General features: G+C 42.4%; 1 protein-coding gene across 1 annotated transcript in view; it reads left to right on the top strand.

Annotated features, from left to right (window-relative positions):
• The window catches only part of FREM1 (FRAS1 related extracellular matrix 1), a 375,192-nt gene that overhangs the window by 313,206 nt on the left and 34,351 nt on the right, over window positions 1-27,635 (top strand). Inside the window, exon 31 of the mRNA XM_069765123.1 lies at window positions 882-1,087. Coding sequence (XP_069621224.1) covers window positions 882-1,087 — 206 coding nt within the window. The remainder of the gene's footprint in view (window positions 1-881; window positions 1,088-27,635) is intronic.

The following is a 27,635-nucleotide window of genomic DNA, read 5'->3' as shown; positions in this document are numbered from 1 at the left end:
ACATTTTACAACAATAAACTGGATTATGTGTGAAACGTGGGCAGCATGTCCATCTCCTTACACAAGCTCATGCTATACCAGTTTTGGCAGAGCACATGGCACCAAATTAATTAAGATGTGTACGCCGCTTAATGAATTTGGTGAGTCCAGTAAGTGGCGTACACCACCATGTGCTGTACCAGAAATGCTACTGGCATCAGCAGATTTGATAAATTCGACAGACAGCGTAGTCCCTTTCAACAGAGATGATCTATAGTCGCTACATTTTTGCTACTTTTAAAAACTTTTACATCACTTATATATGGTAAAAACTTTGATGTTTCTGCACCCTTAGGCAACAGCTGCCATCTCTATTTCAGTAATGGAAACTCTATATTCACTGAATACAGGTCTTTCTATAAATTTAGCGTTTTGAGAATGAAAGATCAGTCCAGAAGAAAAAAAGATTTCTTATTTTCATATGTACTATTGATTTATGAAAACATTAAATAAAATGGATGGTTAAGTTTTAAATGTTGGAGTACGATTTATGGAGGCAGCAATGTTTAGGTACACATTTGCAAGTTCTACATAAATATTGAGGTTATCCGAGCAGTGGGAGTGTTGAAAGAAGTCCCTACCCTAGAACTAATGTAAATCATGCATTCCAGTAAAATTCCTTGAGCGTCAGATAATTCATCCATGATTTCCAGGCCTCAGTTGAGATATAATATGGATGACTTAGCAGTACAAATTAGTTATCAAATTCCTGGGACTAAAATCATTTATCATAGCAGTATGTTTCTGAATGATTTTCATATATCTTTTAATAATTGATAACACAACACATATCAGGTCCAATTTATGCTGGATTAAATTATTTTACTGTATTTTTATAATAGGAAATTGTCATTTAGGAAAAATGAAGAATACTGGGAAAGACTGCACCACTAAGTCAGTACATCTGCAATGTAGCCATGGCCTAGAAGACCCTCCACTTCCAAATTTACAAGGGGCAGAAGGAGTCATCAGAGGAGATGTGCCAGATATATTTAGCCCTATACAAAATGGAAAGAAAAGACTCAGACTTATTGGAAATGGAAAATCAGTAAGTGATATCTGAGCCGTGGCAGTTGCATAATTTCTTATTTATGTTCATTGAAACTTATTGAAGCCAGCAGTTACAAAGAAATGGACTTTATATACCGGGAATACTGTTTAAGTAGAATCTGTCCAAAAGAATACCTCTAGACACAATATTACTGTGCACATAAGCACTGCAACCGCTCCATTCAGCCTGTGGCTATATGTGGCTTGCCTATTGGCGCATTGTCCTTCTTTTCTCAGTACATTAAAGAGTTTGTCCAAGATAAAAAAAAGCCAAACAAAGTCATCAATATATGTAAGATAATGAGATAATATGCACAATATAATGCTTTTCTTTAGATTGGCTGTAGAGGTTGCTGTCCAGGTACTCTATTTTCATTTGCATCTAATTAATAGTCTCAGAGGTATAAGGCCTGAGACAAGTGAGGCCCATGAGTGGCTGCACACATCACATAGGGTATATGGGTTGTAATGTCTGCAGCCATTGTAAATTGTAGCACTGAGGAAGAAGAGCTGGAGCTGCCAGGAGGTAGAATGGTAAGTTTATATTGGTTCATTATTTTACATGTAATGAGCGTTTTCATTATTTTGAATAACCCTTTTAGTGTTGGATTCGTTGCACAGCAGACATTAATGAAATCACGTGAATGTGACTCCGACAGGAAACACTTAACAATTGATGAAGCTCCAAATTCTAGCTGTGTGTTTCTATTTAAACTCCAGAACCATCATCCCACTCCATGTATTGTTTATGATGGCATTGCAATGACGTCATACATGGACAACAACAACAAACACATATTTGTATTGTGCTTCTCTCACAATGCACGCCAAACTGAACAGGTGCACCTCGAGTCTTGATGTAAATGTGTCCACGATGGTTTCTTTCTGACTTATCCAGGTAATGAATTCTGGAGAGTGGGGGCTGTGTAACAAAAACATCTCCCTCCAAATGATGCAAGCTGGATCATGGGTATGGACAGATCCTTCCTGCCTTCTGATCTGAGTGGTCAGTAAGGAGTGTGTGACCTCAGTAGATCCTTCAGCTTGGACCTAGGTTGTTCATAGCTTTAGAGATCTTCAGGTAAATTTTAAAAGTTAATTTCCATTTTACCTGCAGTTAGTGCAGTGTGAGCAGGACTGGTGTTATTGGTGGATGTCAAGGTTGACTGGTTATTTACCTAGTTTAGCGTTTTGAAGTAACTGAAGATGGTGCATTGCTTTGTCTGGGAGACCTACATATAGGCCATTACAGTGGTCTAACCAGGAGGTTATGAGGGCATGCAGTAGTGTTTGCTTGAATTAAATTGTTAATTTTGGCAATGTTCCTCAGATGGAAAAGCGGGGAATTAATGATGGCTAATATTTGTTTTTTTTCAATGAAAAGTCCTCTTTAATAGCTACACCCAAATTGCATACAAAACAAAGCTTTAAAGGGTAGTGTTTGCCGGGGATAAAAGTGACCTTTAAACAAAAGAACCTTAGTTTTGTCTGGGTTAAGTTTCAGCCAGCAGTCATTCATCCATTCTTTCAAATCAGGTAATCAGGAATTAATAGGTGGGGTGAGTCACTGACACCTGTCTTGAATGTCAGGTATGATTTGGTATCATCATAATAGTAGTAGAATGCCAGAACGTAGTCTTAGATTAATTGTACTATGTAAATGGAAAAAAAACCTTGTGGATAGAACTAAACCATATGGTACTCTAGAGAACTGGCAGGGAGGATGAGGAGCAACTAGATACCATTAGGAAACTGGGCCGCCACCAACCGATTGTTTAGTACTTCAGTAAGTGATGGTTCAGTGATATGTTTTTTTTCCCAGAAGTCAGCCTGAAAAGATACAATCATCTAACAGTCTGGCAACTAGTTCGATAGCAATGGCTTTTTTCTATGACTTTCCCCAAGAAGGGCAGGTTAGAAGCAGGTCTGTAGCTCATAGAATCTAGGCTCATAGAGGGATAGTCCAATAGATGCTCAAAGACTTCTTTTTTCAGAAGATCAGGGAAAATCCCACATTGCATAGATCACTTAAAGGGATTGTCAAGTCCAAATCGATAAGTCTGTAGTCACTCTGTGTGTCTACAGATTTATCAATCTCCCCAGAGCACGCACTGTGCGCTACGGGGACTCACTGGCTTCTGACCGGGGACCGAAGGGTATGTATGTTATACAAACTCCTGGCCAGTGGGCTTTGCCTCGCTCCAGTACACTTTCTATGCAGCAAGGCCATGCCCCGTCTAGTGATGACCATCCAGTGGGCATGGCAAACTAGAGGGCGCGGCCTCACTGGACAACCCCTTTAACTACAGTCTTGATTGCTGAAACAAGCAGCAGGAGTGATGTGGGGTTCAGGTCACGCTGTCCTTCCGAAATACAGGAGGATTGCTGTGATCCCTGGCTCATATATCAATATGTAAGGCACATCGCTGTGTGTCATTGCTACAAATTTAAAAAGTATATCAAAGTATGTTATTTTTACTCATTCCAAGCAGGTTTTTAGAGGTCAGATCTCCCTGCTACATAGGTAAATAATTAACAATCTTTTAAATAAAAATATATTATTGGGTATAACTAATTGTAATTTGTACAAAATTCTTTGCACTTCATCAACATTACTTCTAAGCGTGGATACTGGAAACTAATCCTATGTTCATGGCAGTGTAAAAGTTGGACACAACATGCAATTTCCACAGAGACTGGAACTTGGTATTAAACTATTTTAATTGGGACCCAGGGGAAATGCTTGACTTACATGCTAATTACACGAGATAATGCCTAAATGTTGCAATATGATTTGGAAAGCCCAGCACCCAAAGAATAAAATTACTTCCAATTATCCAAAGACACATCGGAGATTGCCTTAGGCGCTTAATGACAAGGGCCCGTTTACTGTTAAACAGGATGCCCAAATGTTGTAAATCTGCTGGCGTCTTACAGACCATTAATTCTAGTTCTGCACAACCTGCAAATGTAAATCTGACTTTCTATTTATACTTGATACTTATTGCAGTTGTAGTAAAATATGGTCAATGGTGTACAGAAACTCTATTATGGCTCACAAAAGCTCTCAGGATTTCTAGCCATGACCATGGTACAGAGTAAAAGTGAGCACTCAAATAATTCCAAAAAGTTAGTAGCAGTAGGAGGAGAAACTTGCAATTGAATTTCTGAAGAGGAGGAATGTATCTGTGTATGTTAGGTTATGAAGAACTGTTCCTAGTAAGTCAGCATGAATCTAGATAGATAGATAGATAATAGTTAATAAAATATAATAGAGCTGATAGATAAATAAATACAGGTACAGCTCATAAAATTAGAATATCATCAAAAAGTAAATTTGTTTCAGTTTTTCAATGCAAAAAATGAAACTCATATATTATATAGAGTCATTACAAACAGACTGATCTATTTCAAGTGTTTATTTCAGTTAATGTTGATGATTATGGCTTACAGCCAATGAAAACCCAAACGTCATTATCTCAGTAAACTAGAATAACAAAAAACACCTGCACAGACTTGCTAAGCATTTATAAAGGTCCATCAGTCTGTTTCAGTAGGCTCCACAATCATGGGGAAGACTGCTGACTTGACAGATGTCAAGAAGGCAGTCAATGACACACTCCACAAGGAAAGTAAATTTTGCATTTCATTTGGAAATCAAGGTCCCAGAGTCTGGAGGAAAAGTGGAGAGGCACACAATCCAAGCTGCTTGATGTCTAGTGTGAAGTTTCTACAATCAGTGATGGTTTGGGGAGCCATGTCATCTACTGGTGTAGGTCCACTGTGTTTTATCAAGACCAAAGTCAGCCCAGCCGTCTACCAGGAAATTTTAGAGCACTTCATGCTTCCCTCTGGCAACAAGCTTTTTGGAGATGGAAATTTAATTCTCCAGCAGGACTTAGCACCTGTCCACACTGCCACAAGTACCAATACCTAGTTTAAAAACAACAGTATCACTGTGCTTAATTGGCCAGCAAACTCGCCTGAGCTTAACCCCATAGAGAATCTATAGGGTATTGTCAAGAGGAAGATGAGAGACTCCAGTCCCAACAATGCAGATGAGGTGAAGGCTGCTATCAAAGCAACCTGGGCTTCCATGACACCTCAGCAGTGCCACAGGCTGATAGCCTCCATGCCACGCCGCATTGATGCAGTAATTGATGCAAAAGGAGCCCCTACCAAGGGTTGAGCGCATTTACTGAACATAAATTTTAGTAAGCCAACATTTCGTATTTTAAAATCATTTTTCAAACTGGTGTTATAAAGTGTTCTAATTTACTGAGATAATGACTTTTGGGTTTTCGTTGGCTGTAAGCCATAATCATCAACATTAACAGAAATAAACACTTGAAATAGATCACTCTGTATGTAATGACTCTATATAATATATGCATTTCACTTTTTGTATTTTTGAAATTTACCAGTAGCTGGTGAATTTCCCACCCTAGGCTTATACTTGAGTCATTAAGTTTTCCCAGTTTTTTGTGTCAAAATTAGCGGTCTCGGCTTATACTCTAGTATATATATAACCAACAGAATATAACTCCAAGTAAATCAAACTTCTGTGAAATCAAACAGGAAGCAACACTGTTTGACAATCAATTTCACATGCTGTTGTGCAAATGGAATAGAGAACAGATGGAAATTATTGGCAATTATCAAGGTACACTCAATAAAGGAGTGGTTCTGCAGGTGGGGACCACAGACCACATCTTAGTACCAATGTTTTCTGGCTGATGTTTTGGTCACTTTTCAATGTTGGGTGTGCTCTTACACTCGTGGTAGCATGAGACGGACTGTACAACCCACACAAGTGGCTCAGGTACTGCAGCTCATCCAGGATAGCACATCAATGCGAGCTGTGGCAAGAAGGTTTGCTGTGTCTATCAGCATAGTGTCCAGAGGCTGGAGGCGCTACCAGGAGACAGGCCAGTACACCAGGAGACGTGGAGGGGGCCATAGGAGGGCAACAACCCAGCAGCAGGACCGCTACCTCAGCCTTTGTGCAAGGAGGAACAGTAGGTGCACTGCCAGAGCCCTGCAAAATGACCTCTAGCAGGCCACAAATGTGCATGTGTCTGCACAAACAGTTAGAAACCGACTCCATGAGGATGTCTGAGTGCCCAACATCCACAGATGGGGGTTGTGCTCACAGCCCAACACTGTGCAGAACACATGGCATTTGCCACAGAACAGCAGGATTGGCAAATTCGCATTTGGCGCTCTGTGCTCTTCACAGATGAAAGCAGGTTCCCACTGAGCACATGTGACAGACGTGACAGAGTCTGGAGACGCCGTGGAGAGCGATCTTCTGCCTGCAACATCCTTCAGCATGACCGGTTTGGCAGTGGGTCAGTAATGGTGTGGGGTGGCTTTTCTTTGGAGGGCCACACAGCCCTTCATGTGCTTGCCAGAGGTAGGCTGACTGCCATTAGGTACCGAGATGAGATCCTCAGACCTCTTGTGAGACCATATGCTGGTGCAGTTCGCCCTGGGTTCCTCCTAATGCAAGACAATGCCAGACCTCATGTGGCTGGAGTGTGTCAGCAGTTCCTGCAAGATGAAGGCATTGAAGCTGTGGACTGGCCCGCCCATTCCCCAGACCTGAATCCGATTGAACACATCTGGGACATCATGTCTCGCACCATCCACCAACATCACGTTGCACTGCAGACTATCCAGGAGTTGGCGGATACTTTGGTTCAGGTCTGGGAGGAGATCCCTCAGGAGACTATCTGCCGCCTCATCAGGAGCATGCCCAGGCATTGTAGGGAGGTCATAGAGGCACGTGTAAACTGAAGAAGGGACCCAATAGTCCCAGAAATGCCTTGATGTAATGTTTAAAAAAATAAAGAAGTATCCAGAATATCAGTGTGGTGAGAAGAAATTTTCGTTCGGCATATTTTTTCACATAAACACATGGTGAATATTATAGGTACCACACCTATAGCTACAAAGCTCTACTATGAACAAATTTGTTTTACTTTTGTTTTCGTATTTTCTTTCCAACGATGTCAGATGAATTGGAGACTGGCAACCAGCACCTCCATCACTCAATTGGTACCTCGAGTTATAGCCAATGGAAGTTCATTATATACAGAGCTGGAAAATTATAGCTCTGTTCACTGTGCAGTGGTAGCTCAGATCACCACAATAAGAGCTGAGCTACAGTGCCTGCCAATAGTTAGTACACAACAGGCAGAGTTGTGATGCTCCGGCTTCGTACACTGTGATCTTCCAGCGGCTATGGATTCAGATATCATCAGAACAGGTGTCGAACCCTCACAATATGATTAAGTATGGATATGTTAGTCCTGGACAACCCCTTTATGGTTTAGATCCCATGATGAGTTTTGACTCTACATATTTTCATTGCACAAAAACTGCAAGGTTTTAACATTACTGCAAAGCAGATGAGATTTATCAAAATCTCATGCCCGCTGTGTTTCCTTGTACACTGTGTAAACTGACCTTCAGTGAGTGTGAAATCCACGGCATGTCAATTTCTCTTGCAGCTATACGAGTTTTATGTGCGGACTTTCCCCATAGAATTGCACATAGGATGTCTGTAAAAAAACACACTCAAAAGTACAATGAAAAAAAATGCATGTAACCTAATTAGCATAATACAGTGGGGAAAATAAGTATTTGATACTACAAAGAATAGAGAGGTCTGTAATTTCTATAGTAGTTACATTTCAGCTGTGAGAGACAGAGTATATAAAAATAAAAACCAGAAAATCACATTGTATCATTATTAACCCCTTCATGACCCAGCCTATTTTGACCTTAAAGACCTTGCCGTTTTTTGCAATTCTGACCAGTGTCCCTTTATGAGGTAATAACTCAGGAACGCTTCAACGGATCCTAGCGGTTCTGAGATTGTTTTTTCATGACATATTGGGCTTCATGTTAGTGGTAAATTTAGGTCAATAAATTCTGCGTTTATTTGTGATAAAAGCGGAAATTTGGCAAAAAATTTTGAAAATTTCGCAATTTTCACATTTTGAATTTTTAAACCAGAGAGTTATGTGACACAAAATAGTTAATAAATAACATTTCCCACATGTATACTTTACATCAGCACAATTTTGGAAACAAAATTTTTTTTTGCTAGGAAGTTATAAGGGTTAAAATTTGACCAGCGATTTCTCATTTTTACAGCGAAATTTACAAAACCATTTTTTTTAGGGACCACCTCACATTTGAAGTCAGTTTGAGGGGTCTATATGGCTGAAAATACCCAAAAGTGACACCATTCTAAAAACTGCACCCCTGAAGGTACTCAAAACCACATTCAAGAAGTTTATTAACCCTTCAGGTGCTTCACAGCAGCAGAGGCTACATGGAAGGAAAAAATGAACATTTAACTTTTTAGTCACAAAAATTATCTTTTAGCAACTATTTTTTTATTTTCCCAATGGTAAAAGGAGAAACTGAACCACGAAAGTTGTTGTCCAATTTGTCCTGAGTACGCTAATACCTCATATGTGGGGGTAAACCACTGTTTGGGCGCACGGCAGGGCTTGGAAGGGAAGGAGCGCCATTTGACTTTTTGAATGAAAAATTGGCTCCACTCTTTAGCGGACACCATGTCACGTTTGGAGAGCCCCCGTGTGCCTAAAAATTGGAGCTCCCCCACAAGTGACCCCATTTTGGAAACTAGACGCCCCAAGGAACTTATCTAGATGCATAGTGAGCACTTTGAACCCCCAGGTGCTTCACAAATTGATCCGTAAAAATGAAAAAGTACTTTTTTTTCACACAAAAATTCTTTTAGCCTCAATTTTTTCATTTTCACATGGGCAACAGGATAAAATGGATCCTAAAATTTGTTGGGCAATTTCTCCTGAGTACACCAATATCTTACATGTGGGGGTAAACCACTGTTTGGGCACATGGTAAGGCTCGGAAGGGAAGGAGCGCCATTTGACTTTTTGAATGAAAAATTATCTCCATCGTTAGCGGACACCATGTCGCGTTTGGAGAGCCCCTGTGTGCCTAAACATTGGAGCTCCCCCACAAGTGACCCCATTTTGGAAACTAGACCCCCCAAGGAACTTATCTAGATGCCTAGTGAGCACTTTAAACCCTCAGGTGCTTCACAAATTGATCTGTAAAAATGAAAAAGTACTTTTTTTTCACAAAAAAATTCTTTTCGCCTCAATTTTTTCATTTTCACATGGGCAATAGGATAAAATGGATCATAAAATTTGTTGGGCAATTTCTCCCGAGTATGCTGATACCTCATATGTGGGGGTAAACCACTGTTTGGGCACTTGGCAGGGCTCGGAAGGGAAGGCGCGCCATTTGACTTTTTGAATGGAAAATTAGCTCCAATTGTTAGCGGACACCATGTCGCGTTTGGAGAGCCCCTGTGTGCCTAAACATTGGAGCTCCCCCACAAGTGACCCCATTTTGGAAACTAGACCCCCCAAGGAACTTACCTAGATGCATATTGAGCACTTTAAACCCCCAGGTGCTTCACAGAAGTTTATAACGCAGAGCCATGAAAATAAAAAATAATTTTTCTTTCCTCAAAAATGATTTTTTAGCCTGGAATTTCCTATTTTGCCAAGGGTAATAGGAGAAATTGGACCCCAAATGTTGTTGTCCAGTTTGTACTGAGTACGCTGATACCCCATATGTGGGGGTAAACCACTGTTTGGGCGCACGGCAGGGCTCGGAAGGGAAGGCACGCCATTTGGCTTTTTAAATGGAAAATTAGCTCCAATCATTAGCGGACACCATGTCACGTTTGGAGAGCCCCTGTGTGCCTAAACATTGGAGATCCCCCAGAAATGAACCCATTTTGGAAACTAGACCCCCAAAGGAACTAATCTAGATGTGTGGTGAGGACTTTGAACCCCCAAGTGCTTCACAGAAGTTTATAACGCAGAGCCATGAAAATAAAAAAAAAAAAATATTTTCTCAAAAATGATCTTTTAGCCTGCAATTTTTTATTTTCCCAAGGGTAACAGGAGAAATTTGACCCCAAAAGTTATTGTCCAGTTTCTCCTGAGTACGCTGATACCCCATATGTGGGGGTAAACCACTGTTTGGGCACATGCCGGGGCTCGGAAGTGAAGCAGTGACGTTTTGAAATGCAGACTTTGATGGAATGCTCTGTGGGCGTCACGTTGCGTTTGCAGAGCCCCTGATGTGGCTTAACAGTAGAAACCCCCCACAAGTGACCCCATTTTGGAAACTAGACCCCGAAAGGAACTTATCTAGATGTGTGGTGAGCACTTTGAACCCCCAAGTGCTTCACAGAAGTTTATAATGCAGAGCCGTGAAAATAATAAATACGTTTTCTTTCCTCAAAAATAATTATTTAGCCCAGAATTTTTTAATTTTCCCAAGGGTAACAGGAGAAATTTGACCCCAATATTTGTTGTCCAGTTTCTCCTGAGTACGGTGATACCCCATATGTGGGGGTAAACTACTGTTTGGGCACATGCCGGGGCTCGGAATTGAAGTAGTGACGTTTTGAAATGCAGACTTTGATGGAATGCTCTGCGGGCGTCACGTTGCGTTTGCAGAGCCCCTGGTGTGCCTAAACAGTAGAAACCCCCCACAAGTGACCCCATTTTAGAAACTAGACCCCCCAAGGAACTTATCTAGATATGTGGTGAGCACTTTGAACCACCAAGTGCTTCACAGACGTTTACAACGCAGAGCCGTGAAAATAAAAAATCATTTTTCTTTCCTCAAAAATGATGTTTTAGCAAGCATTTTTTTATTTTCCCAAGGGTAACAGGAGAAATTGGACCCCAGTAATTGTTGCGCAGTTTGTCCTGAGTATGCTGGTACCCCATATCTGGGGGTAAACCACTGTTTGGGCACACGTCGGGGCTCGGAATTGAGGGAGCACCATTTGACTTTTTGAATACGAGATTGGCTGGAATCAATGGTGGCGCCATGTTGCGTTTGGAGACCCCTGATGTGCCTAAACAGTGGTAACCCCTCAATTCTACCTCCAACACTAACCCCAACACACCCCTAACCCTAACCCCAACACACCCCTAACTCTAACCCCAACTGTAGCCATAACCCTAATCACAACCCTAACCCTAAGGCTATGTGCCCACGTTGCGGATTCGTGTGAAATTTTTCAACATCATTTTTGAAAAATCCGCGGGTAAAAGGCACTGCGTTTTACCTGCGGATTTACCGCGGATTTCCAGTGTTTTTTGTGCGGATTTCACCTGCGGATTCCTATTGAGGAACAGGTGTAAAACGCTGCGGAATCCGCACAAAGAATTGACATGCTGCGGAAAATACGACGCAGCATTTCCGCGCGGTATTTTCCGCACCATGGGCACAGCGGATTTGGTTTTCCATAGGTTTACATGGAGCTGTAAACCTGATGGAACACTGCTGCGAATCCGCAGCGGCCAATCCGCACCGTGTGCACATAGCCTAATTCTAAAGGTATGTGCACATGCTGCAGAAAACACTGCGGATCCGCAGCAGTTTCCCATGAGTTTACAGTTCAATGTAAACCTATGGGAAACAAAAATCGCAGTACACATGCTGCAGAAAAACTGCACGGAAACGCAGCGGTTTACATTCCGCAGCATGTCACTTCTTTCTGCGGATTCTGCAGCGGTTTTACAACTGCTCAAATAGAAAATCACAGTTGTAAAACCGCAGTGAAATGCGCAGAAAAACCGCGGTAAATCCGCGATAAATCCACAGCGGTTTAGCACTGCGGATTTATCAAATCCGCAGCGGAAAAATCCGCAGAGGAACAGAATACGCGTGCACATACCGAAACCCTAACCCTACCCCTAACCCTACCCCTAACCCTAACCCTACCCCTAACCCTACCCCTAACCCTAACCCTAGTTCTTACCCCAACCTTAGTGAAAAAAATTTTTTATTTTTTTTTTATTGTCCCTAAGGGGGGGGGGGGCATTTACTATTTTTTTATTTTGATCACTGAGATAGGTTATATCTCAGTGATCAAAACTCACTTTGGAACGAATCTGCCGGCCGGCAGATTCGGCGGGCGCACTGCGCATGCGCCCGCCATTTTGGAAGATGGCGGCGCCCAAGAAAGAAGACGGACGGACCCCGGGAGGTATAGGTAAGTATAAGGGGGGGGAGATCAGGGCACGGGGGGGGCGTCGGAGCACGGGGGGGTGGATCGGAGCACGAAGGGTGGATCGGAACACGGGGGGGTGGATTGGAGCACGGGGGGATCGCTGTGCGGGGGGGTGGATCGGAGCACGGGGGGGATCGGTGTGCGGGGGGGGGATCGGAGTGCGGGGGGTTTGATTGGAGCACGGGGGTGTGATTGGAGCACGGGGGAGCGGACAGGAGGACGGGGGAGCGGAGCACAGGACGGAGGGGAGCGGACCACAGATCGGGGGGCTGGGGAGGCGATCGGTGGGGTGGGGTGGGTGCACATAAGTGTTTCCAGCCATGGCCGATGATATTGCAGCATCGGCCATGGCTGGATTGTAATATTTCACCAGTTTTTTAGGTGAAATATTACAAATCGCTCTGATTGGCAGTTTCACTTTCAACAGCCAATCAGAGCGATCGTAGCCGTGGGGGGGGTGAAGCCACCCCCCAGGCTAAACTACCACTCCCCCTGTCCCTGCAGATCGGGTGAAATGGGAGTTAACCCTTTCACCCGATCTGCAGGGACACGATCATTCTGTGACACAGCATATGCGTCACAGGTCGGATTGGCACCGACTTTCATGACGCATACGCTGTGTCACAGGTCGGGAAGGGGTTAAATAATTAAATTGCATTTTATTGCATGAAATAGGTATTTGATCACCTACCAACCAGCAAGAATTCTAGCCCTCACAGACCTGTTTTTCTTAACCCCTTAAAGACTAGGGGTATTTCAGTTTTTTAATTTTCGTTATTTGCTCCCTTTCTTCCCAGAGAAACTTTTTTTATTTTTCTGTCAATATGGCCATGTGAGGGCTTGTTTTTTGTGACACAAGATGTACTTTTTAACGACACCATTGGTTTTAACATATCGTGTACTGGAAGACGGTAAAAAATTTCAAGTGCAGTGAAATTGCAAATAAAAAGTGCAATTCCACAGTTGATGTGTTTTTTTTGTTTTTTTAGCATGTTCACCAAATGCTAAATCTGACCTGCCATTATGATTCTCCAGGTCATTACGAGTTCATAGACACCAAACATGTACAGGTTCTTTTTCATTTAAGTGGTAAAAAAAAATCCAAAATTTGTTTTTAAAAAAAGCGCAATTTTCCGAGACCTGTTTTTCATGATCTAGGGCTGGTTGAAGGCTTATGTTTTGCACGCCGAGCTGACATTTTTATTATGCTCTCATCAGAGTTTAAGCCGAGTGTCATTACCATAATCAATCCGATTCTCTCGGAAAATGTCAGCGAGCCCGCATAATCAGGAATTACACTCAGTACAAACCCAAATCATAGAAAAAAAAGCAAATCTTAAAAAGACCTTCTGCTTCCCAAGATTAACAGTGCATACCTCACTTTATTTGTGTATATGTTTGTAGACTAGTGCTCCGCATAGTTTTCTGTCCCTTGTAAATGGTTTCTTTCACTTCTACAAAATCTTGTTTTCCCCCAGGAAAAGTGCTTAATATGCTTTTAACCGCATCATTTACTAAGGCGTAGTACAGCTGATGTAGGCCATTAGTGGAGAATAAGCCGAAACACAGCTTACTGCTCCAAGAAACCAGGCCCCCTTTCCTTGTTTGACAAAAAAACACAACAGGAAAACATCAATCATTAACCCTTTAGTGACCGAGCCAATTTTGACCCTAATGATCAAATAAAATTTTTACAATTCTGACTACTGTCACTTTATGTGGTAATAACACTGGAACATTTCAACGGATCCCACTGATTCTGAGATTGTTTTTTTTCTTGACATATCGTACTTCATGAGAGTGGTAACATTTTTTCGATATGATTTGCGTTTATCAGTAAAAAAATTGGAAATTTGGCAAAAATTTAGCAATTTTTAAACTTTGAATTCTTAAATCAGAGAGTTATGTCACACAAAATAGTTTATAAGTAACATTTCCCACATGCCTACTTTACATCAGCACACTTTTTGAAACAACTTCTTTTTTTAATAGGAAGCTACAAGGGTTAAAAGTTGACCAACGGTATCTCATTTTTCCAACAAAATATACAAAACCATTTTTATTAGGGATCACATCACATTTGAAGTGATTTTGAGGGGTTTATATGACAGAAAATACCCAAAAGTGACACCATTCTAAAAACTGCACTCTCAAGGTGTGCAAAACCACATTCAAGAAGTTTATTAACCCTTCACATGCTTCAGAGAAACTGAAGTAACGTGGAAGGAAAAAAAAATGAACATTTTACTTTTTTCACAAACAATTTAGTTCAGACCCAAATGTTTTTGTTTTCACAAGGGTAACGAGAGAAAATGGACCACAAAATTTGTTGTTCAATTTCTCCTAAGCACTGATGATACCCTATATGTGGGGGAAAACTACTATTTGGGCGTTAAATAGGGCTCAGAAGGGAAGGAGCACCGTTTGACTTTTTGAACACAAAATTGTCTAGAATTGAGAGGGGACGCCATGTCGAGTTTGGTGAGACCCTGATGTGCCTAAACAGTAGAAATCCCTCATAACTGCCCGCATTTTGGAATCTACACCCCTGAACCCACAAATATGACACATATTATGATAACATTAGGTCGTCATGCTGAAAAAGTTCATTTTTTTCACAAAACTCTTGCTTTAGTCTCAAATTTCTCATTTTTGCCAGACATAACACACAAAGTGGACCCTACAATTTGTTGCCCACTTATCTTGTGATACCCCATATGTAGTCAAAAAGTTCTGTTTTGACAAACAGCAGGGCCTGGAAAAGAAGGGGCACAATATGAATTTTGGAACACAAATTTGGCTTTATTTGGATTAGTTTGTCATGTTTGCAGAACCTGTGTGGTTCAAGAGCAACAGAAATCCAACATAAATCCAGCATAAATTTCTTGTTTGTAAATTATACCCTCCAATTTATTTATCCAAGGAGGTAGTGAGTAGTTTGATGCCACCATTTTTTATGCAATTGATGCAACACGAGTTTGAAAATTTACAATGTGCATTTTTTACTGTCTTTTATTAATCTTTTTTGTACGTTCTAAGGAACTCACTTCAAATTTTATTGCATTAGTTTTTCAGTGTTCAAAGGTATATCCAATATGGCAACAATGTGAGTACTGGACACTCCACTATACCTACAATAATTGCGCACCATTTGGTATTTAGGGTAAAATTGAAGGAATTCCACGAACTATTCAAAGCTTACAGAGACACTGAGTGACCAAACTAGAAAAATCCTTCCAGTAATGCTTACTCACAGATGGAGACATGCCCCTAAAAACACATTTGCTGATTCTAAAACTTAGTTTTGCTAACAAAACAGCTGTCCCGCAATATATTATAGCAGGAAGAATAAACTGGAATGTACTGGAATGAAGGGCAAAATGTGGAGGAAAATGCAGCCAACTATGTGGCAAAGCTGAGTTTGTTCCAAAGAGGAAAGAACACAAGCAGGGCTAGAATGACAGATACATTCAGAGACTGGTCGTACAATGTCAGTTTAGCTCCATCCATCCATATATAACAGACAAATGTGCCAATAGACATGGTACACCATAGCAAGCTCCCACCTGCCAAGGTAGGAACCGATATATGCACAAAACAACCAATCTCCTACAGAATCCGTAAAATATTGTCTGCTACAGGAGTTTCAGCAAGAATCATGCAGTAAAGCCCATAGTGTATAAGTACGGAACAGCCTCATTATTAGAGATCCTACAATAAAATGATCATGCCCGTATCACCAACATGAATATATGTAATATAAATGGAAACAAAAAGTTTTGTGTTGCAAGACATGTTCGTGAGTAATGAAGTCCTGAAATTAATCATCAGATGACCTGACTTTTTTCACGAACATTTGTGTGGGTTCACATTCTGGAGTATACAGAAGTGGGTATGTGGATGAAGATTTATCTGAATAGTACACTGTGTGCAGAATTATTAGGCAAGTTGTATTTTAGAGGATTATTTTTATTATTGATCAACAACTATGTTCTCAATCAACCCAAAAGACTCATAAATATCAAAGCTTACCGTATATACTCGAGTATAAGCCGAGATTTTCAGCCCAAATTTTTGGGCTGAAAGTGCCCCTCTCGGCTTATACTCAAGTCAAGGTGGGCGGCAGGGTCGGCGGGTGAGGGGGTGAGGGCGCTGAGGCATACTTACCTAGTCCCAGCGATCCTGGCGCTCCCCGCCTGTCCCACGGTCTTCGGTGCTGCAGCTCTTCCCCTCTTCAGCGGTCACGTGGGACCGCTCATTAGAGAAATGAATAAGCGGCTCCACCTCCCATAGGGGTGGAGCCGCCTATTCATTTCTCTAATCAGTAGTGCTGGTGACCGCTGATAGAGGAAGAGGCTGCGGCACCGAAGACAGCTGTCCGGGAGAAGGAGCCGGACGCCGGGACCAGGTGAGTATCGCATATTTACCTGTCCCCGCTCCAGCCGCCGGGCGCCGCTCCATCTTCCCGGCGCCGCTCTGTCTTCACGTCCTCTTGCTCTGACTGTTCAGGTCAGAGGGCGCGATGATGCATACAGTGTGCGCGGCGCCCTCTGCCTGATCAGTCAGAGCGGAGAGACGCCGGGACCGGACGCCGGGAGCTGCAAGCAAGAAAGGTGAGTATGTGTTTTTTTTTTTATTGCAGCAGCAGCAGCAATGGCACAGATATATGTTGAGCTCTATGGGGAAATATGAACGGTGCAGAGCACTATATGGGGCAGAGCTATGGGGAAATATGAACGGAGCAGAGCACTATATGGCAGAGCTATGGGGAAATATGAACGGTGCAGAGCACTATATGGCACAGCTATGGGGCAATAATGAATGGTGCAGAGCACTATATGGCACAGCTATGGGGAAATATGAACGGTGCAGAGCACTATATGGCAGGGGTCCCCAACTCCAGTCCTCAAGGCCCACCAACCGGTCATGTTTTCAGGATTTCCTTTGCATTGCACAGGTGATGCAATTATTACCTGGGCAAGACTAAGGAAATCCTGAAAACATGACATGTTGGTGGGCCTTGAGGACTGGAGTTGGGGACCCCTGCTATATGGTACAGCTATGGGGCAAGAATGATCTATTTTTATTTTTGAAATTCACCGGTAAATGCTGCATTTCCACCCTAGGCTTATACTCGAGTCAATAAGTTTTCCCAGTTTTTTGTGGCAAAATTAGGGGGGTAGGCTTATACTCGGGTCGGCTTATACTCGAGTATATACGGTAATATTTTTGGAAGTTGGAGTGGTTTTTTTTTTAGATTTGGCTATCTTAGGAGGATATCTGTTTGTGCAGGTAACTATTACTGTGCATTATTACATAGTAACATAGTAATATAGTTAGTAAGGCCGAAAAAAGACATTTGTCCATCCAGTTCAGCCTATATTCCATCATAATAAATCCCCAGATCTACGTCCTTCTACAGAACCTAATAATTGTATGATACAATATTGTTCTGCTCCAGGAAGACATCCAGGCCTCTCTTGAACCCCTCGACAGAGTTCGCCATCACCACCTCCTCAGGCAAGCAATTCCAGATTCTCACCGCCCTAACAGTAAAGAATCCTCTTCTATGTTGGTGGAAAAACCTTCTCTCCTCCAGACGCAAAGAATGCCCCCTTGTGCCCGTCACCTTCCTTGGTATAAACAGATCCTCAGCGAGATATTTGTATTGTCCCCTTATATACTTAATATATAATCCTAATTTCGCTAATCTATCTGGGTATTGTAGTTCTCCCATCCCCTTTATTAATTTTGTTGCCCTCCTTTGTACTCTCTCTAGTTCCATTATATCCTTCCTGAGCACCGGTGCCCAAAACTGGACACAGTACTCCATGTGCGGTCTAACTAGGGATTTTTACAGAGGCAGTATAATGCTCTCATCATGTGTATCCAGACCTCTCTTAATGCACCCCATGATCCTGTTTGCCTTGGCAGCTGCTGCCTGGCACTGGCTGCTCCAGGTAAGTTTATCATTAAGGCTACGTTCAGACTAGCGTTGTGCTAGTGTGCGTCGGCGCCGCGTCGGGCGACGCAGCGGCGACGCACGCATCATGCGCCCCTATGTTTAACATGGGGGACGCATGCGTTTTTGCTTGTTGCGTTTTGCGACAAATGCGTCTTTTTTTCCGCAAGCGTCGGACCAAGAAAATGCAACAAGTGGCATTTTTCTTGCGTCCGATTTTTGGCAAAAAACGACGCACGCGTCGCAAAACGCAGCGTTTTTGCGTGCGTTTTGCCGCGTTTTTCGGTGCGTTGTGCGTCGCGTCGCCGACGCAGCGGCGCACAACGCTAGTCTGAACGTAGCCTAACTAGGATCCCCAAGTCGTTCTCCCTGTCAGATTTACCCAGTGGTTTCCCGTTCAGTGTGTAATGGTGATATTGATTCCTTCTTCCCATGTGTATAACCTTACATTTATCATTGTTAAACCTCATCTGCCACCTTTCAGCCCAAGTTTCCAACTTATCCAGATCCATCTGTAGCAGAATACTATTTTCTTTTGTATTAGCTGCTTTACATAGCTTTGTATCATCTGCAAATATCGATATTTTACTGTGTAAACCTTCTACCAGATCATTAATGAATATGTTGAAGAGAACAGGTCCCAATACCGACCCCTGCGGTACCCCACTGGTCACAGCGACCCAGTTAGAGACTATACCATTTATAACCACCCTCTGCTTTCTATCACTAAGCCAGTTACTATCCCATTTACACACATTTTCCCCCAGACCAAGCATTCTCATTTTGTGTACCAACCTCTTGTGCGGCACGGTATCAAACGCTTTGGAAAAGTCGAGATATACCACGTCCAATGACTCACCGTGGTCCAGCCTATAGCTTACCTCTTCATAAAAACTGATTAGATTGGTTTGACAGGAGCGATTTCTCATAAACCCATGCTGATATGGAGTTAAACAGTTATTCTCATTGAGATAATCCACAATAACATCCTTCAGAAACCCTTCAAATATTTTACCAACAATAGAGGTTAGACTTACTGGCCTATAATTTGCAGGTTCACTTTTAGAGCCCTTTTTGAATATTGGCACCACATTTGCTATGCGCCAGTCCTGCGGAACAGACCCCGTCGCTATAGAGTCCCTAAAAATAAGAAATAATGGTTTATCTATTACATTATTTAGTTCTCTTAGTAGTAGACAACTTAATAAAAACCAAATATATTCCCATCTCACTTGTTTATTTTCACCAGGTAAACCAATATAACTGCACAAAATTTTGAAAAAAACAAAAAAAAAACAAAATTAGTGACTAATATAGCCACCTTTCCTTATGATGACACTCAACAGCCTTCCATCCATAAATTCTGTCAGTTGCTTGATCTGTTTATGATCAACATTGCGTGCAGCAGCCACCACAGCCTCCCAGACACTGTTCCGAGAGGTGTACTGTTTTCCCTCCCTGTAGATCTCACATTTTATGAGGGACCACAGGTTCTCTATGGGGTTCAGATCAGGTGAACGAGGGGGCCATGTTATTATTTTTTCATTTAAGACCTTTACTGGCCAGCCACGCTGTGGAGTAGTTGGAGGCATGTGATGGAGCATTGTCCTGCATGAAAATCATGTTTTTCTTGAACGATACCGACTTCTTCCTGTACCACTGCTTGAAGAAGTTGTCTTCCAGAAACTGGCATTAGGTCTGGTAGTTGAGCTTCACTTCATCCTCAACCCGAAAAGGTCCCACAAGTTCATCTTTGATGATACCATCCCATACCAGTACCCAACCTCCACCTTGCTGGCGTCTGAGTCGGAGTGGAGCTCTCTGCCCTTTACTGATCCAGCCTCTGGCCCATCCATCTAGCCCATCAAGAGCCACTCTCATTTCATCAGTCCATAAAACCTTTGAAAAGTCAGTCGTAAGATATTTCTTGGCCCAGTCTTGACATTTTATCTTATGCCTCTTGTTCAAAGGTGGTCATTTTTCAGCCTTCCTTACCTTTGCCATGTCCCTGAGTATTGCACACCTTGTGCTTTTTGTTACTCCAATAATGTTGCAGCGCTGACATATGGCAAAACTGGTGGCAAATGGCATCTTGGTAGCTTCAGGATTGATTTTCCTCAATTCATGGGCAGTTATTTTGCGCCTTTTTGCCCAACACACTTTTTGCGACCCTGTTGGCTATTTGCCATGAAACGCTTGATTGTTCGGTGATCACGCTTCACAAGTTTGGCAATTTCAAGACTGCTGCATCCCTCTACAAGATATCTCACAATTTTGCACTTTTCAGAGCCCGTCAAATCTCTCTTCTGACCCATTTTGCCAAAGGAAAGGAAGTTGCCTAATAATTAAGCACACCTTATATAGGGTTTTGATGTCATTAGACAACACCCATCCTCATTACAGAGATGCACATCACTTGAGTTGCTTAATTGGTAGTTGGCTCTCAAGCCTGAACAGCTTGCAGTAGGACAACATGTATAAAAAGTATCATGTGATCAAAATACAACTTGCCCAATAATTCTGCACACAGTGTAGTGTCAGCAGGTGGCGGAGACCCCTTGTGTTCCCCCTTTCCTATATGCTGGGCATGTGTGCTCCATGCGGTGCCCTGACAGTTTGGCTATTAACTACCATGTACTACTGTAATTCAGGTGCTGTGTTTGTAATGTTTTACTATTGAGCATTGTAATACATAACATGATGCTAGATTAGGGCTAGTAAAAGGTTAATAAAAGGGGGCTGGACTAGCATCCTCAAAGAAGCAGGAAGCTCCTGCTACTGCAGCAGAGCCCGGTCAGGCTTGGCTATGGCAAGTTGTGCTTCCCTATTGGGAGCACCGTACCTTCTGGACGGAACAGAGCTGCCAGTGGACTGTCGGGCAGCAGGCACAAGGACTGTGTGTGTGCTTCACAAGGGACTTTTTGCTCCTGGAAGCTGACTGGGAGCCAATGCCTTTGCTGCTGCAGCCATTGCTGTGAATAGGGACAGTTCAGGGATTGTTACCTTTCTCCTTTACCTCACCTTTATTAAGGCAGTTGCCACTATAGGGCCCTAAAGAGTGTGACGTGAAGTGCCTCCGTTCTATGTCTGAGGTAACCCACTGTGACCTGGAGCTGGGACTAGAACTGTCATTTCATATGCAAGGAGCCAGGGTGTGGACTGAATGTGCCTTAGAGAACTCGCCCGCGACTACCACCCCGTGCCACCTTGATACAGTAGTTTGGTAGGTGATTGATCAATTCCTCAAATTATCACATGACCTGACTTTTTTCATGGACATTAGTGGGATCCACATTCTGGATTATACAGTTGTGGGTATGTGGACGAGCATTTGTCTGAATAATAGTTTAGTATGTGATATCCTGGAATTAATTATGACAAGGGGTAAAATGTGTTTCACTGATAAAAATATTCTTTTTATTTCTTGTCCAATTAAAATTCTCCTCTACTGGGGCCCACTAAACAGAAAATATAAATAAACAAGCTACCACATAATTTGCTCTTATTCATGTCAAATTAATAATGGGAAGTTATGTAGTATAATTCAAAACAGGACTGACACAAAGGCTTTGTTGGGATGGGTACATGGTGCAATTGTATCGGTATAAACTCCTCCTATCATGCTTCCTACAAACCCAGCATCTTTTTTGGGGATGCTTTTTTTGTGGGAGTGGCAGGGAAGGCTGCCTTCTGTGCCTGCGTTGACTCAAATAGGAGACACTTCACAATTTTCCCCTGTTCCTGGAGAAATGTGAGTTCTCCTTGTGACCTTTTATAGAAGACAAAGCTGTTGTAGATAGCATCCTGAATGAGGTAAGTGGCTACCTTTTTGCGCCAAGCCCTGATTTTCCGCTTCACCAAATACAGTTGAAGTACCTGGCCAGACAAGTTAACGCCTCCCATACATTTATTATGGTCTGTGATGCAGACTGGTTTTTCCTTGTCCCATGTGGCGCCCCTGTCTCTGGCCGTCACAGTGGTGTCTGCATACAGTGTGGTCAGCATGTAAGTGTCCTCACTGTCATTCCACTTCACTGCAAGAAGTTGGTCACTTGCAAGTGAGAATGGCACCCCTTCTCCAAACGTCTGGATACCAACTGTGACGAAAACCCCACTCTGTTTTTCCTGACTGTCCCACAGGCCCCTGTATTTGCCAAGTGGAGGGATTTGTATAGGGTGATGCTCAAGTAATAGTTGTCCGTATAAATGCGGTACTCTTAATGGAGAAAAGGGGTGATTAGCTCACAGACATTTTTACCTGAGATGCCAATTATTTGGGGGCAGTTTAGGGGGCTAATTTGGCGGTCAATACCTTGGTACATTATAAAGTTGGATGTACAGCCTGATGTGCTCTCACACATTTTCTAGAGCTTGATGCCGCATTTTGCTCTCTTAGTGGGGAGGAATTGGCAGAATGACAGACGGCCCTTAAAACTCAGCAATGACTAGTCTACTGCCCCATCTTTCAGAAGGGAAATTAGGGATCTCAATTTGTTCAGCCGATCATAGTTGGAGTAATTTCTTTGGGGCTTGGAAATTATCACTAAAGTGAAGAAATCTCATTAGGACTTCATAACAGGCTCAGGACATGGCAGCTGCAAATACAGAGGTACTGTGGACAGATTTAGGTGCCCAGTAGGAGCCGAGTGTTTTTTTTTTTTTTTTTAATAAACTTATGTTCAGTGCAATGCCTAAACTTGTTTTATTTCGGGAACATTTGTGGTGATCCAGGATCGGAATCGAAAGGCAGTGGAATTTTGAGAAATGTATTGACGAGCATAGAAATTGGTTTGGTGGGCAATCAACTGTAGGACTACAGGGGTAGTGAAAATTTGGAAAAAATGAAAGGGAGTAAAATTGGCAACATCAACTTTTATGCCAGGGGCTGCTAAAAAAGGGGGAATTTGTGGGGTAAAAGGAGCTGTTGTGAGACTCTTGTGCTGTACATTGTGGCACCCAAGCAATCTGTACCTACTATACTTTCTATAAATCTAAATACTAGCATGCATGTCTAAACTGGCAGCCTATTACCTGTTAATACCCTAGGAACTAGGACAATTACATGAGTGAAACATATGGGCTCGCCTGCAGTACAGCACAACAGTCTACAATCTTACGATCAATAACCTCTATCCCTCAAACAAATATCTCTCTTTTGTCCCAGTGTGACTTCAATGAACTCAGTGTAATTGTCCTTCCTCAACTATATTGAAAATGCCCTAACAGTTAACCAACTGTGACTGTTTTTTAGCCGTAAATTAAGTCTATCAAAGTTGATGACTTATCCCGTGCTATAATGTTTCACAGAAACTCCTGAAACAAAAAGAAGTTCAAATTTGGTCTGCATGTCTTGTCAGCAACTAGGGGTGGATTACGATTCTTAATTATGGAACGAACAGGAAACAGGGCAGCAAATCCAGAAGTTTCGGACTTTGATTTTGGCAATAAATGCGGCCTATCTAACTACAGGATCTACCTCAGCCTTGAGTATTTTTTCACCAGAATGTAGTTAGGAGCATGCATGGTTATCCACTGCTGTGGTGCAGTGGGCCTTAGTTTTCTTACCAACCCGGGTCTGGCCCGGACAAACAATCGGTGTATATGGGCAATTGCGGGGTCCCTCCAGCAGGTGAATGGTACCGTTGATGACTGTGACTTAACTCATCAGCAGTGTCCAACACCTCTCACGCTAGGTCCTGGCCTTTTCCGTCTCTCAGCAGTGTCACTGGCAGAAATCTCCACACATCTGGACAGGTTCTGGTCATGGACAAGATCAGCTGCAATCTTCCGCTGCTCTGGTCTTGGTGGGATGGTTCCACAAGAGAATGTTGTTGGATTCCACTCCAGCACGTTCACATCACCTCAAATTCTAGCTCCACCTCTAGAGGTGGCAATTTGCATATTATATTTCCCAGAGGAGCATTGCATGGCGAATAAGCCTCCTTACCTTGACAAGCCAGAGATGGTATGTCACTCTCCATAAGGAGAAACGATACCCATTAGACCCCAGTCCAGAGCCTTTCACCTAGCCAAATTAGTTCTCATGCTTCGCACTGACGAGGGCCAACAGCCCGAAACACCGTGTCTGCGAATTGAGATACTAATTTGGCTTTTATCCTAAGTCATATTGCATGACTCGTTAAAGAGTTGATTGTGACTTGTAGGATCGCTACTTCCAACAGGTGGCGCTATAGAGTTTAAGTCCTCTTTTTTTCAGAAGAGGCAATTTGCAGCTCCACCTCTGACATTCATTTTGCATATTGCAGTCTTTCAGCAACGCTTTGGCAACAGCGAAAACTTGTGACTAAATAACAATATTACTGCTGATGATTAAATCTATTTACAACTGGTACAGTATTATGCTCTTGTGGACTGAGATATACACATTTATACCACCCTGGTGAGCCAACAGACATCTCACATGCCACCTCACTAGAGGTTGACATTCTCAGCAAGCCTCCCAATACAAATATGTCTGGCACATAGTGCTGTGGAGATACACCAGCGTTAGATCTGGACATCCTATGCAGAATTATAGGATCGGGGATATTGGGGAAGGAGCTACTGGGGGCGCAACTTTGTTCCCGAGTGGTAAGTCTGCAACGGCCGGAGTCTGTTGATGCCGGGAACGCGACTACCCACCATTCCTCATTTAAGAGTGATGCCGCTGCTCTAAAGGCAGGAGTAGGTACCTTTCCAGTGGCCATAGGTTCTTCAAAGGTGCAGTATCTCAACATGTTACGGTGAAGATCCCGCGAGGATCCCCCAGTCTCTACTAGTTCTACCTCATGAACCACAATGTTAGGGTCTACCCTCCTTTTCACCGCATATGGGCCATCTCACATGGAACTTCCCAGATGGCCTCTTAGCCCTGCCCATCACCTAATAGCCTGAAGTACATTGCCACCGTGTATTTTGTGAAATGATCTGTTATGAGCAGACAGTACGAGTTTCCTGAGACAGAATACCCAATCTGTACATAGTCAATCATCAGGATCTCTAGGGGTGCAGATGTCCGAATGATCTGGACAGACGCCCACTTAGCTCGCAAGGCCGGCACCTGAGACATGCCTAGGTTACCATGTCTCTCAAGTTGGGGCAATATACCGGATGCGGGAGACACCTGAATGTCTTATTGCTTCCAAAATGGGCACCTCTCTCATGCAATTCTTAGGCTCTGCCTGCTCCAATGACATGGGAATGACTATCCTGCAACTCGGACCGGAAGTACACAGTTTGACACAGAAGCACCTCAGATTATCCCACTACCTTGGCAACTTCTGGTCCACTGGGGTCAAACTGGCCTGCTCTTCCAGCCCTGGCCCCACCTTGATCCAGACCCACTCTTTCATTCTCTGTAGGTCCAGACAGTCATCCTGAACTTTCCCCAATCAGCCAAGGTATTTTCTAACACCATCGGCATCCTAGAAGCCACCCCACTTGAATGAACCAAGTTCCGGAATGCAGGTAATCAGCTGAGATTCGGGATTTCAGTGTCCTCCAGCTCCTCGTGACATCCTGAATCAGTGACCCTACATGAACTAGGGAGAGTTCATCAGCATTGATGTTCTTTCTTCCCAATTGGAACTGGATGCGACATTGGTACTTGGACGGGTGAGCCATCCACCTCTGTTCAAGAGCTCCTAGTTTGGTGTTCTCCAGGTGCACTAACAGGTTATTGTCCATCATTATGGACACTTTAACACCTGTCAGGTACTCCGCAAACTTTTCAGTCATGGGCCATACCAGTGCTAAAAGTTCCAACTTAAAGGAGTTATAGTTGTTGGGGTTTCACTACAACTCCCTCAGAGACCAGCTGCCGTAAGCAATTACTCTCTAGCGTTTGCCTTGAACTTGAGATAGCACAGCCCTCAGACCATGTAAACTCCCATCAATGTACAACAAAAATGGAGAATCAAACTACGTGGTAGGTTATCTTTGATCTATGCATGCTCATGTATATATTTTACTGCTCACTTTATCAGCTAGCATTGCCTACAGCATACATTTAGAGCCATGGATTTTGACTTCAAACTTTTGAATACTTAACTACTACTAGACTGCCACCTAACACATCTATCTTCAATATATTTACATCGTTGATTACCTACTTTCACATTGCTATATACATCCATTTTAACATTGGGAATGGATTCTCTTATCTCTTATTGTGGGGAACTTTTTTTCAGGCAACATACAAAATTGTTGGTACCCCTCATTTAATGACAGAAAAACCCACAATGGTCACAGAAATAACTTGAATCTGACAAAAGTAATAATAAATAAAAAATACGGTATATGAAAATGAATAAATGAAAGTCAGACATTGCTTTTCAACCATGCTTACACAGAATTTAAAAAAAAAATAAAGCTCATGATTTAGGCCGGGACAGAAATGATGGTACCCCTGAAAATAATGTGACAAAAGGGACATGTTAAATCAAGGTGTGTCCACTAATAAGGATCACAGGTGTCTACAATCTTGGAATCAGTGAGTGGGGCTGTATATAGAGCTACAGATACTCACTGTTCTGTTTGATGACATGGTGTGTATTTTGACAGATTCAAGTTATTTCTGTGACCATTGTGGGTTTTTCTGTCATTAAACGAGGGGTACCAACAATTTTGACCACGTGTGTATGTCTTACCTGCTCGTTTAGTCAGGGGTGTGCTTCATCACGTTCAGTCAGGCTTGTCCCTGCCCACACAATTTGAATTGTTCTTGGGGTTGTTAATAATACTTGTAAGTAACAAAATGTAAAAATGCCACCAAAAATCTTGTTGAGATCCATTATTTTTTTATAACTATTGTTACAAAACGGTTTAAGATGCTGAAAAAGTGCATTTAAAAGTGCTTTGATCTTGCTTTATTCTCAAAAACCTTCTGAAATACATGGAGTGGTGAGAAGTTACATGCCATTAATTATACAATATATTGAGCAGTTGTCACCTCACCAGTAGATAAAGTGGGAACACAACAACATGCATATATGCGAAGCTTTCATTAAATGCTACACTCATGCTCTTCACCCAATCTTCTCATCCCTTAATTCAGGACAGATTTGTTTTCTCTCTCACTTTTATGTGTTATACTTAAACATTAATTAAAGAATCACTGGTAATATAGTTTGTGAACGTAATAAGTTTTAAAATGTTACTAGTAAAAGAAAAATCATTTTAAAAGAAGCATTGGAAAACAGATCCCTATTACTGTTGCTTTGTTATTTTATTTGTGCTAACGATTGATACCATAGTCCATGAAAGGCTATGTTCATCATGTGTTTTTGCTATATATCAGTGGTTCTGTCTGAAGCTCTGAAAAGTGAGATTCATGTGCAACCGCTGATGAGGCTGTTCACTGTAATGTGTGAACCCTCACTTCAACTATGTCCGCCTTCTTGAGGTGCCCTCAAAAGTGTGGTTGACTGTGTTTTTGTGCCCATTTCAAAAAGGCAAACTCTGCTGAAAAGGAAG

Source organism: Ranitomeya imitator, chromosome 1, assembly GCF_032444005.1.
Source record: "Ranitomeya imitator isolate aRanImi1 chromosome 1, aRanImi1.pri, whole genome shotgun sequence".
NCBI lineage: Eukaryota > Metazoa > Chordata > Amphibia > Anura > Dendrobatidae > Ranitomeya > Ranitomeya imitator.
This window is presented reverse-complemented; position numbering and strand designations above follow the sequence as displayed.